Source organism: Betta splendens, chromosome 21 (assembly GCF_900634795.4).
Source record: "Betta splendens chromosome 21, fBetSpl5.4, whole genome shotgun sequence".
NCBI lineage: Eukaryota > Metazoa > Chordata > Actinopteri > Anabantiformes > Osphronemidae > Betta > Betta splendens.
Window position 1 is genome coordinate 13,442,581 of NC_040899.1, and position 13,856 is coordinate 13,456,436.

Below are 13,856 nucleotides of genomic sequence, written 5' to 3' on the forward strand. Positions count from 1 at the left end.
GGAACAGATTGGCTCCTCCAGATACAGGAGCGCTCTAAGCCTGCGCTGGAAGGACCTCATGCTACTTCCTCGGCGCTAATGCAGTACAGTAAGAGACTTCAAATTACAGCGAGTCGACTTCTTTTGAAATGCCTTCGCATTATGTTGCCGATAAATGTTTTAACAACCGCTCAGCAACACTTTATGCGTTAAAAAGATGCGTTAAGAAGACTTTTAATTCGTCTCCCTTCATTCCTCTACACCAGACTTGATTACACATTTATTTTGAAAATTCTGTTATATGATCCACATCCTATGGAGTCATGAGGTGAGCTCAGTATCGACGATCGACTCCTGCTCGTCTGGTGTGATTGATGGATCTAAGCTGTTCTTTGCGCCGTGTATCTTTTAAAGGCACCTCAGTTGTTTCTTCCTTACTTTGCCTCTGCTCATGGAGCCTATTTGAATGCAGTTCATCAGTTTGATTCACAGGCAGTGAGGCACCATCGCTGCCTGCCAATGTCTGTGGTGTTGATAGGTTACTGGGCAGATGGGCTGTATGTAATTTTCACTGCATCTGGCTCACAAGGGCCCAAAACACGAACAGATGTTTCACCCGAACATCTCGAAGGAGAGAACACATTTTGGCCCAAAGGTGCTTTGCATGTTTAATGCTCATTTCTGCTCATATACTGACCTATGTACAGTACAGTATAGTAAACATACAGTAATGTGCCTATAAAGCAAAGGCTCATGTTTCTTAGTTGATTCATTGACAGATTTTGGGTGCGTTGCTACTGTATGAAACAAGGCTCAAACATTCAGATGACTGTGTTTGAGTGACTGGTGACACATCCGCTGTCTGTAAATGTGGGGCAGAACAACATCTGCTACTGTGGTGGCATTTTAGTTTTACGTCTGCGTGGAACAAAGAAACAAGTGCAGTCACTTTTACTTTTTGAGCTCAGTGACAGACTCGTGACCTCTCCAAGGCGAATCGCACTTCCTCCCAAGGACAACTGGGACGTCTCAGCCCACCTGAGAAAGGATGCTGGATTTCATTTCCAGCTTTTAGCTTTTGTCCTAGAAATTCTTCTGTATTCTTCTGAGAGTTGCTCATTCTCAGGCTGAGGACCTGTGTCTGTTCAGCACATGCAACATGGAGAGACGAGACTGAGACTCCCAAGAATGTCGAGAAGAAAAAATGACTGAACTGAATGAAGTCAACTGAAAAACAGGCACAAACAATATCCTCTAATCCTGAGCCTAACTTCTAACTGTCTGAAGCTAGAAAAAGACAAGGACTGATACTGCTGGTAATAGGAAATGGGCTGTCAGCTCCTGTTATAATTAAAGATATTGGATGAGACGTTTAATAAGCATGAGAAATTATTGGTCAGTGTGTCAGTTTTTTTTATTCCACAAAAGCGATAAAGCCTTTTTATGGTGAAAGCTTCTGGGAGGAAAGTATTAACCAGGTGCTTTGCATGTGTTCATTGCATTAAGGAGCTTTTCCTCATAATACACAAATATCAACAGCGTTTTCTCGTAGCAGGTACAACTAAATCCTGTGTGGTTGAGGCTTCCTGTTCACTGAAGCTCATCCACTGTCTGTGACACGTCGCGTTGAAGGGATGACGCAGGTTTAAGGGTTGAAGCCAGGTTTAAATTTGCATATTTGAAACCACTTTGCTTCATTGTTATTAAAGCGTGAGGAGAAACCATTTCATTCTTTCACAATATAACCTTCATCACATCAGATGAATGATGTTGTCACAATGTGATTAAACACTTTGATCTATTTGCTTTTGTAATAAACTGGTAATTAATCTTCATCACCTGTGTTCTACCCACTACACACTACACTGTGGGAACAGTCACTTCTCCATCTCTCTCCTTCCGTTTCAGCTCAATTTTGTCTTGTTTGTGAACATCGTGAGGGTATTGGCCACTAAGATCCGCGAGACAAACGCAGGAAGATACGACACCAGGAAACAGTACAGGTTTGTACCGAGCCCACTCGGCTTTTAACAGCCGTCACAGTTTGTTCCAGAGCTGGAGTTGCGTGCGTGAGTACGTGTCCCTGCGATTCCTCATTCTAAATGTCAGCGTCGCAGATAACATCCACTCATTATATTATACAAGTACTGTACACTGGAGGGACATGAAACAGAGATTGCTCGTTTTTTTTCTTGTAAACATTAAGAAAACTGTCTTTTAAAACATAGACATTATTTGTTAGTCCTCTCACATTCATAGTAAAACACCTGAGAGTGAGGCCTTGTCTTCTTTCTTACCTGGACCCATGGCTGTAATCATGTTGTGTCTTCTATTAATGATACTTCCCCTCACCAGACCTGTATCCTACAACTCTGTGAGAGGCCCCCTCTCACAAAGCAATGCAATAACTGACTGGGCTGTGATCAATCCAGTTCAGCTCAATTTTATTCACTCATCATTATATAGCATCAATTTACAACAGACTCATCAGGACAATGTTTAAAAACCACAACTAAATCCAACAAATCCCACAAAGAGCTGGCCTCTACAGTTATATTCAGGTATATAAATAATAGTCATTTATTTTACATTTATTAATTAAAGCTTTGACAGTAACTGTAGAGGAAAAATGCCTCCAGCCGAACCAGGCTCAATGTGGACAAGAAGAGAATAACAAGCAGTAACGTGGGCAGGATGGTTGGACATCACCACCACCTGCACCATAACTGACAACTGGAGACGCAGCTCTGAGTCTGATACCTGATGATGAGGACAGAGTGGGAGAGACATAACTACTTTTTTTGTGTGAATGAAACTGGTGGTTACTTTTGATTACAAATCAAAAAGCTCATTTCCCTAGATTCTGGCGTCTGTGGTTCAACTTTTATTAATGTTTTTCCTGTATGAAATCATAATGTAATTTCTCTAGTCTTAATGATTAAACAAATTCAATATAAAATTAGTTGTTATTAGCTGAGCCTAGTAATGCCATCATCATACTGTAGATGGCTGTTGTACAGCAAGATGGGAGATGAAAACTGTTGGACAATTTTACTGTGTCACTGATGCACCCAGTATGTTCAATCTTCCCAAAAAACATAATTAAATTTTTCAACATTGCTTCAAAAAATGTGACACACACACACACACACACACACACACACACACACACACACACACACACACACACACACACACACACACACACACACACACACACACACACACAACCCTAACCATCACAATTAAAGACAGACGTATAACCTTTGCTCTAATCCGAACTAAACCTCAATTATTACCTCAGCTCTAAAATCACATCTTCACTCTCAAAAAGGCCTTTAAAGTTGTGGGCCCCACAAGTGACCATTGGGCTCCACTTTGCTAGAAAATGAAGGATTTTGGGCCCCACTCGTATGTAACCACAGACACACACACACACACACACACACACACACACACACACACACACACACACACACACACACACACACACACACACACACACACACACACACACACATATAATGTATGTGAGTAATTTTCACTGCATCATCTGCATCCGCCCTCATCTGCAATTATCACCATTATTCTCTCCTAGTTGTTCTGGCGCCAGTGTGTCACTTAAAAGCATTATCATTACAGTGCATTATGTCAGCGGAGCCCAATTCTGAATGCTGCCATAAATGAGCAGCCTGTTCATTTAAAAAAAATTATAGTGATCCGCTGCCGTTAACTGAAAGCCACGCTGGAGGCTGAATGCAGGAGATTCAGGTAATTGTATATGTCCAGAAAAGCAGAAAAAAATAAAGGCCGCAGGCAGATGAGGAAGAGCAGCTGTCAACAGGCTGCGAGAGCTTGGATTGATCTCTATGTTATGTTTAGAGCCTACAGAGTGTTATGTCCATCACACTGCTTGTGAGTGAAAGAAACAGCTGTTATGCTTGTAGTCAGAAAGCAAATTTACATCGTAAATAGCAAATTCTTAATAAATAGTCTTCTTCATCTTTGGCTGTTTCCATCAGGGGTCGTCACAGAATCATCTGCCTCCATCTAACTCCATCCTGGGCATCTCCAGCCAGCCTTACAGCACGTCAGCTCATCCCTGCATCGCCTCTTTGGTCGCCCTCTCACCCTCTCTCGCCTGCAGCTCCATCTCCAACATCCTTCACTGTCCCTCCTTCTCATGTCCAAACCACCTGACTTTGATGCTAACACAGGCAGCGTGAGCGGTCCCTCTGATGTTCATAGTCCTGTCCAGCCGCGTCTCCTCCTCACCGCTACTGTCTCCAACCCAGAGCAGTAGTACTTGTCTTCTACACATTTCCTTTGCCTCTTGCTGCCACCTCATTTGTAATAAATAGTAAATATCAATATTTACACTCAACTGACAGCTTGCATTTTTTTATTAAAGTTTGTAGAATCATTTCAAAACACAACTTCACATATTAATTACAGGTGCAGTGGCAGTTCATTTGTCTCACATTCAACATAATATTCATATTTTGATGTTTCAGTAAACCTGACTACTGGAATATCTGCATATACTGTATTTACACTTCAGGGACTGAATTCTTAAAGATGTAACGCTGCAAGGACAGTCATAGAAGTTACATAAACAGTTTTTGTGACATAAACATCTGTCCTAAAACTGCTTCAGCTTTAAATAATCAAACTAAATGTTTATTTAGTTTACAGCTGGATCAGATGATCAGTATGTATCATTTCCAGCCCTTATGCCTGTTTGGGTGTCAGCCACCACTTATGCCCGTTTCCGTATCGACGACTTACTCTGTGCTTATTTTAATCAGCATTAGGAGCGAATGCATTTGGACTGTGGGTGTTAATGAACAGTTTCTGTTACCAGCCTTGAGATGTTTGTGCAGTGGTTTGTTGCTGTGGCGACGGTTTGCTTGGAGAAGTTAATAAAGTAGCTTGTTGAAGTGGAAACGCCTGCTCGCATCATACTGTTACTGCTATCACACATCATGTCGCCTGTTACTACTAGGACTGTATGTGTCATAGATTAATCAGAGACAGTATGAAATGACCGCAGTCAAACTAATAGGAAAGCCTTCGCTGATGATGTCAGGGTGGGCAGAGCTGTGGGTTGATGTAATGTGATTTTATGAGTCACCACTAACAGTATGATGTATAAAATATAGAGCAATGGGCTAGAAGCTAAAGGTTCCTCTAAAGTTCCACCAGACCTGAAGGGAGGTGAAGATTCTGCTCAACTGGATGTTTCTTTTGCAGGCAATTGTAGCATTCTTGTGCGTTTTCATTGCATGTAGTTGTTGCTTTCTGGAACAGCTCCACTTAAATTTCCAATAGAGTCTAAATAGCTGCATTAGGCTTCCTCGTCCTCAAGGCAGAATCACTACACAAAGAGCTGAGCTAAATTGATGGTGGATAAATTTTGTCCTTCTGCATGAAACAGCAAAGAGGAGCAAATGAAACCTGAGAGCACTGGCCTGGTGCCTTTGGATATTTGACATTTTACTGCATTTTGATAATGAATCTTGATCATACCTAGAATCCAGAAGTTTTCTTCTGAAGTTGTTGTGTGTAAAATGTCAAATGGGTCCATTTTATTTTAGAAAATATGCAAATGCATGTTATTTGTAATTCACATCACCCAGTTACTGCGGAACGAGCTCACAAAGCGGTGCACTGTGAGCGCAGATAAAACATTTACTTTATGCCTCAACAAGGTAAAGGTGTCAAATAACAAATTTCTGCTATTTGTTCAGTCACACAACCACCTTGACTGGATTATGTCTGAACCCGGCCAAATACTGGAAAGCTGCTGGAGAAGCATCGGCCCAGCGTTTGCTGGAGCAGCAACACAGGGCTCCTCATGAGACGCTTAACCAATAACCTGAGAACAGTTTCTGAATTTCAGGGCGTGTGCAGCTCTCAATATAAAACTCAATATTCCCTGAAGAACTAGGAAATCTTCTACCATATGTATTTATTCACAGGAAGGTGAGCTTGGCCAGACAAATCGTTACTAACCTCAGTGTGTGCAGTGCTGGAGCCCTTTAACACAATAAACATGACAGTAATTAACTAAAGGTTCATTTGCTCTACCTCGCTGTCGGCTTTCATACAATATGACATCAAACTGAAATGACTCTTACTGGGTTCACACACAGGTTCATATAAATACAGTATATGTACAGTATGAATAATATGATTTAAGATCATACAATGAACACATTTAATACTATAGTTTGCTCAGTCTAACTAACTTTTAATCCATTTTATGGATAATCATACTTGTATCTATTTTCACATTTAAATGGAAAAATGCATATTCATATAAACAGTAACGAAAATGAATGAATGAATATTGTGTGTGCTTCCACAGAAAACTGGCCAAGTCGACCCTGGTGCTGGTGCTGGTGTTCGGCATCCACTACATCATCTTTGTGGGGATGCCTCATACCTTCGAAGGACCGAGCTGGGAGGTCCGCATGTACTGTGAGCTGTTCTTCAATTCATTCCAGGTACGTCTGCGGTGACCTCCTGACACACTGTTCACTTTTCTATACAGGTCTTTAGTCACACATGCGTGACCCAAATCAAAAGTTTGTCACATTTTTCTTACTTCAAAAGTCTAAAGTCTAGAACTTTGATGTCAAGTATCGTGATTCTGGTCGACTTCGTCATGAATGCGTGTGTGAAGGCTCAGAGCTGGAGGTGCATTCACAGCCTCTAACCCCAACGTAAAGCTTTTTCTCTTTCAGTCGTATGTGTAGGTTGACCCCTTCTATTTAATTTCAGCAGTGTACTGTACGCCACCTTTGTGTTGACGTGCTCTATACAAAGGCGATTGTGACTCATGCGCCGTTCTCACACGTAACTACAGTTGTTGCATATTGAAGCCAAAACGCGCGTGACCTACGCTTTGTGCTGCACCTGAATGACACATACTCTTGAAGCTGTCACTTTTCTTATGCTATTCGTGTTAACATGCCGTCAAACCGAGTCGTTACCTCCAGACAGGCTTTTAGAATGCCTCATACTGTGTTTGTGCCTCTGACAGGATGTGATGTCAAAGGGACTCATCTTCTTGTTATTATGAGGCTGTATTGTGTCTTAAACTGACTTAAAACCAATTAGTACACGTGCCACATAATTATTATTTCTTTTGTACATGTGCCTGCTTTAAATTGTGTCATGACTTGTTAGTGTGACCTGTAATTTCTTGCAACAACTTAATTTGGTAAATTGACTCGTTAATAGAAAACTAAGTGGGTAGACCTGAAATGGCAATAAAAAAATAATTTAACTACTGAAAATGTAGCTTTAATGAAAGTACTGTAACAAGCCTTCAACTAAAGCCGGAACACACACACACACACACACACACACACACACACACACACACACACACACACACACGCTCAACAAGAAGTGTGTCTAAAATACAGTATATTCAGAAATTTAAAATCATCTACAGTATAATCACAACAATGCCATAATCACTCAATGGAACAGCGTGATGTGTTCAGCAACACAAAGACTGACTCATATAATCGCCATGTTTGATTATTAAAAAGAAAATCTTTTTATAAACTCAGTGTGATTAGATCGGTTGCAAAGGATTAAAGTGGTTTGCAGAGTAGTATTGTACCATTAGAGCATGTGTTAATCTTGTACATGGGGTCATATAGCTGTTTTCTGTTAGGTGCTTCACTACAGTATATGGGAAAACGTGACCCATCTATAATGATGTGCAGCAAATTCCATAAATCAGAGAGATGAACTGAAGCGGCTGTAATTGTAGTCAAAATGTGTCAGCCTCAGGCAAATCAAGCAAATAAGTGAGAGCCATTTTATTTTTGAGGTGTGTTAGAGGCAAATTTAATACACATGAAAGAGTTGCAGAGATCTAAAACTGACGTGCAGCAGGTAAATACTTTTTTAGCCCCAAACAAGTGAACTGAATATAAAAGTAGAAGAAAAAGGGAAATAACATGCCAGATGAAAATGGACTTGGACTGCTCCTAAATGAAACATGTAATCATTGACCTGCACATTCAGTTGATGCATTTAAAGTACACTTATTAAAAATGAATTCAACATTGTTATATTTTATGCAATTGCATAAGCAACTAATCGCTATTTAGCTTTTCTGAAACTATAAAACGGTTCAGTTCAACTTAAGCACCAGTAAAACAGGAAACTGACAGTCACAGGTGAATTTTCATTTCATGTGTCCAGTGTCTCACATCTGACTGACCACTGAGCTTTATTAACGCTCCCGTCAGAGAATATGTCAGTGATTTTATATACTGTGTAACTGTATAACAAAAGTGAAAAAATGTTGATATTTACACAAATAGATTTAGAAAATGTTGTGTCCAGCCAAAAAAAGCCTTACACTTAGTGGTTAAATATCTTACCAACACCTGCCACTAATGCACTTATGTAGAGGTCAGATCCATACGTGTCTTCACACTAATGAATGCACCTCACACATGTGTCATGTCTTTAAGCAGCTGAAGTCAGGGTTTAAGTTGCATGGGGATTCTGGCGCTAAACTCACTTATTAGGCCCCAATTAACCTTCTGTTCTCTCCTCCAGGGTTTGACAGGCTGACCATGATCTGACCCCGGGTTTGCATGAAAACTAATTAACAAATGAAATATTAAAGGCTTTACAGTGATCTGCACGGAGCGGCAGGTTCATTTTTTAAGGGGTTTGTTTTGGCAGAATTCAAGACAATAAAGTGCTGTACGGTTTATTCAGCGATAGAGTTAGAAAATTAAATAACTTTAAATACACAGTAAAGTATTTAAACATGAATTTAAAAAGATAATGATCTTTTACAAATCATTACAGAAGCAGCCTGTTGGTGGCACAGTACCGTGTGTAGCATTATTAGATAATGAATAATATTATTAAGTTCTTGATAATAATTTTTTTCCTTGACACTGATTCCCAGTGTGATTGAACCACATAATTATTTTCTTCATTCTTCTCTTTTCAGGGCTTCTTTGTGTCTATTATCTATTGCTTCTGTAACGGAGAGGTGAGGGTTTGTTATTTACTGTATTTTTGGCATTCATGACATTGATTCATTTCTTACATGGTGATCTTTGCTTCAACTGGCAACTGACTTACTTCAAATCACCATCATCAACACTGACATGAACACAACATAATATACACTGTATGAAGCCTGGTTTATGACACCATGCAGTCATCTACAGTTCAGATTGTTACCGAGCACAGTCACAACCTAACATAAACTACAGATTCTCCTCCTCTCTCTAAGGCATTGCAATGAAAAGTGTTACCATTATATTGGCATATTGGATATTTGTTGCTCAATATTCTCACATTCTCTAACAAGAAACAAAAAAAAACCATTATCCCAGAATCCTCTCTGTTGTTTTGCTTTTTCTATTTCTCCTTTCATGATTTTGTCCCTTGGAGCCATCTTTTCATCCATCACGACCTTTAGGAGTGACTTCAGATGAATCAAAATGATTTGCTTTAACTGCATCCATGGAACAGAGATCAGCAGTCGGTCAGAGGATGTGAGTGGCTTCACATCCAGGATGAGAACCTGGCAGATGCAAACTGGTGCAATGATGTGAAAGCACACCTAGAATTAATTAATAAGCAGAGAACAGAGAAGAACACATGGAGACACAGGATTGTTGCTGGTGCGTTTTAAAAATGCTGGTATGACAGTCAATTACCACTCTACTGTCACATCCTGTACGAATCCATCAACAGGAAACAGAGATGGGAGGAGAGAGGCAGAGGAAGGATGCTTCGCAAACACCAGGAGAGAAGCTCCATCCGACTGCTGTCAGTAGGAGGTTACTCCATCAGCTCAGCAGAAAGCCTGCTGAAAGACCGTAACTGATCTGAAACAGGACAGAGAACCGCACGGTTCTCAAAGAGCCGTATCTCTCTCATGTTACTGAAAGAACAAACAATGGAGCCGTGTTATTACTGCTGCAATGATCCACTTGTGCAGACAGGAAAAAAACATGGACACTTAAATCACCGATGGAGCTACTTTAGTGTTTACTGGGAGATTAAGGTGCAACATATTTTTTAATTAGAGACCCCGGGAAATTGTGAACAAGCAACAGCCGCTTAAATAATTGAATGCGGCGTCTCGAAGAATAACACGCTGTGCATTAGTGCCCTTTTCTAGAATACGGCACAAGCCGACCCTGGTCCTCGAGAGCTACAGTGGCAACCAACTGCACCCAACCCAGCTGCTTCTAATGCTGACGTATTAGAAGCATGAGAAATGAGCACATGTTTGACAAAGAACCAAATTGTGATGGTTAGATGACGGGGTCTCATCAAATGCAGCTCTTCTGGAGTTGCCCTTGGTTTGTAGAGGTCAGTATCTATCAAAAGCAGAGGAGGACCAGTGTCTCTCCATTTGTCATTGTGACTGGCGCTGTCTGTGAACATAGTGGCTATTCTCCTACTTTAATCCCATGCATGGGTACACTGACAAGAAGCTAAATTAGTCGGAACATTTCATATTCTATAATAACCTGCTTCATGGAGCTGTACTCATTTCCTCGCTGCTTTTGAGCTCTTCGAGTGGTTTTCAGCCCAGAGCAGCCAACTGTCGATGTGCGTAGCAATCCCTGTGTGTGTGCGTTAACCTCCTGCACAGAAGAAGTCTTTACACAAACAGACACAGGGTTCAGAAAGATCCCGGTGAGGCCACAAAGTCCCGGTGCAAGTGAACATCTCTTTCTCTATAATTGTTGGGGGCAGCGCCGCTTTTCACCTCTGCTGAGTAGAAATCAGAAAAACAGTATTCACACAGTCAGCGTTATTAAATGCAAGCAATACGATGAATGGGATAAATATGAGAGAAAGTCAGGATTTAGCAACTTTACAGATTTGAGGTTCAGCCCAGAAAAAAACTGTCTTCCAATGTTTCAGTTAACGCCGCTGATTGATTCATCTGGGTTAAAAGTCATGCGCCATGTGTCAAGTCATCATGCACATTTTTAGGCCTCTTTCTGGATTTGATTACAACAAACACCACTTTAACAACATACAGACTGTTCATAACCACCTCAAACCCTTATCTGAATGCTTTGTACTGTAAAAACTGTAAAAACAAACCAGTGAGCTCAGTTTAGTTGCTTTTATCGATACTATGGTCATTTTCTTTACATTTTTGTTGCACTGTGCGTTACACTGATTAATACCGTCTCACCCTCAGGTCCAGACGGAGATAAAGAAAACGTGGACGCGCTGGAACCTGTCCTTTGACTGGGAGAGCCCCGTGGTGTGCGGCCGCTACCGCTACGGCTCCGTGGTGGTGGGCCTCAACAACAACAGCACCAGCAGCCAGTCCCACCTGGCCGGGGGCGGCCTCTCCACGCGCTCCACCACGCTGGCCTCCAGCCGCGTCTACCGCAGCGCGGGGCCCTCGGCGCTCAGCGTGCACGCCACCCTCCCGGGTTACGTCATCGGCAGCTCGGACCCTTCCATACCCGAAGAGCCCGAGGACAGCGGCCCCAAGCGCGTGGACGACATCTCCCTCAAGGAGACGCTGCCCGTCGTCAACGCGAGCGCCGCGCCCGAGGATGAGGAGGAAGCGCTGTAGAGGCGGCGATGGAGGTGAAACAGCGGCGGCTTAGTGCAGTCAGATCGTTCACGAGGGACCAAAGGCAAATGAAGGCACTGAAGTTTTTGTACGAGGATGCAAAAGGTTTTCTCAGGGAGGGCGACACCGCAGTGCCCTCTGTTGTTCAACAGCTTTTAGAGGCAAGAAAGGCAACTGTAGCACACGCCGAGCAGCAGTTATTGTCTGATGTTATGGAAATGGAGTTCATTTCCAGTTACTGTAAGTGATACGATGTTTGTATATAACACGGCCACCGCATCTGAGCATAAGGGTCATTCACAATAGCAGAGAGCTCAGAGAAGTAATGAGAAAAAAAACCAAGATTTGGATGCTTTTAAAAAATGTAAAATACCAGCAGCATGAGAGCTGAAGAATAACGTGCAAACTTGATGAATTCCGTTCATGGACGGGTTCAGTGTCATAGTGAACTGTGTGCTTGCTTTTATAATCAGCCCAACATGTGGAACTCGCTACACACAGCTACACACATGTCCAGGACGACTACTGTGACAAAGACAGACACAAAATGCAGATGATTGTGACACAAGCGCCACCATGACGTTGACTTCGGTCGCCTTGACCTGTGGATTTACTCGCTCTGTTTACATTTGTAGGTACAGTAAGGTCGACGATCACAGTCAGTGGCACATCTGGTCCTGGGATTGTGATTTTTCTACTTTTGACAATCAACTGTGCTGACTGTGAAGGGCTACATTTGGTGTTACGTGTGCATGTTTGTCAGTAATTTTGCTGCGGTGCGTTTTGAATATGGAACTTTTACTGTTGTGTATTTCGTCTGCTTCAGGAAAAGCCTTAAACTTGAAACAATTCGTTTTAATCTCGTTTGGTGTCTGTTCTTAAAGCATTTGGCTGTTTTTTCTCTGTGATATTTGTTTGTGTCACTTTCCATTCTTTCTCCTCTCTCCCATTTTCTGTGCCAATAAATGTTCACAGCAACAACCCGCTGAGCTGCTTTCTGATACTGAAAAAATACTTTTTTTTTACTTTTTACCTGAACATCTCAAAATGTATAAATGAACTGTACATTAGCTCAGTGCACTAGTGAGTAAACCATGCTTGTTGCTTGGCTGCTTGGCATAAGCCCAAAGACCACTCCAAGACCTTTTCATGCCCTCATCCAAACACATACACAAATATATATTTGGTTTATTTACAAAACAGCACAGAAGAGTAAAAAGAAGTACATTAACACAACTATGACATAACACTAACACATTTTGTAATATTATTATATTTATTATTAGTTTACCTGTATATGATATTGAAATTAGGCATTTGTAGGGAAAACCGAGAGCATATTTTGTGCATATCTTTGTGCTTGTGATTCTGTCAAGTCATAAAACAGCCTGTACATTTCAAATAACTAGTTGTTTTTTCATTTGCTGTCAGTGGGTAATGGCTAGTTCTTCTAATCTGCTTGTTGCTAATGTTATCCAGCAGACGCCTATTGACAAGCTGCCTTATATATTTAGTCATCAGCATTAGACGTCTGCACCAGTCAGGCAAAACATCTCGACCACCATCGTTCTGCTCCTGCTCCTCGGCCTCAACACCTCGGCCCCCGTCGGCGTCAGCCAGCCTTCTTCTCATACTGCGTCCTGGTGCCATGTGTTCCCCAGGTAAGCAAGGAGTAACGTGTAGGTCATATTGTCCATGTGTTCCATTGCTATGTGTTCGTTCTGTTGCCCATGTTGGTGCAGTATAAACACTGGTCTTATGCAATCCCTGTAAAACAACATAAACTGTAATATATTATATAGTGCATTGTTTCTTTCTGTATACTGTAAATTCTTTGTTTGACATTTTCTATCCAAGAACACCCCGAGTTCTGATGCTCTGACCCTTTTATCTACCCTTCACAATTGGTTCCTTGTCAAACTCATTAAGATTGTCCCCATTTTTCCTTCAAACACATCGATTTCAGGAACAGAATGTTCAGGTCAGCCAGTACCACGATGAAGAGTCAATCAATGTTACTTACTGCACCTGTCAGTGGTCGTGTTATGTCTGATGAATGGATTTGAAATAGAGCTGTTCTAAGACATTTGCCATCATTTAGGTTAACAACTCCTGTACAGTAGGGTCTGGATTCTCTCAAGCCTTTTAGAGACTCCTCAATCTGACAGTTTTCTTCTGCAAACCTTTTATCTTGGTTCATGTGTTGGCAGCTTAGAGTTTCAACTTCAAACACAGCAATAAAATATATAACCACAAGTGAATTAAC

General features: G+C 41.5%; 1 protein-coding gene across 3 annotated transcripts in view; it reads left to right on the forward strand.

Moving 5' to 3' along the window:
* pth2ra (parathyroid hormone 2 receptor a) overlaps window positions 1-13,851 on the forward strand; it is a 36,805-nt gene extending 22,954 nt beyond the window's left edge. For all 3 annotated transcript variants that reach the window (XM_055505180.1, XM_029137397.3, XM_055505179.1), the window contains exons 10-13: window positions 1,888-1,982; window positions 6,350-6,488; window positions 8,978-9,019; window positions 11,204-13,851. In XM_055505180.1, coding sequence (XP_055361155.1) covers window positions 1,888-1,982; window positions 6,350-6,488; window positions 8,978-9,019; window positions 11,204-11,590 — 663 coding nt within the window. In that variant the 3' untranslated portion in view covers window positions 11,591-13,851. The remainder of the gene's footprint in view (window positions 1-1,887; window positions 1,983-6,349; window positions 6,489-8,977; window positions 9,020-11,203) is intronic.
* Window positions 13,852-13,856: the final 5 nt, after the last annotated feature.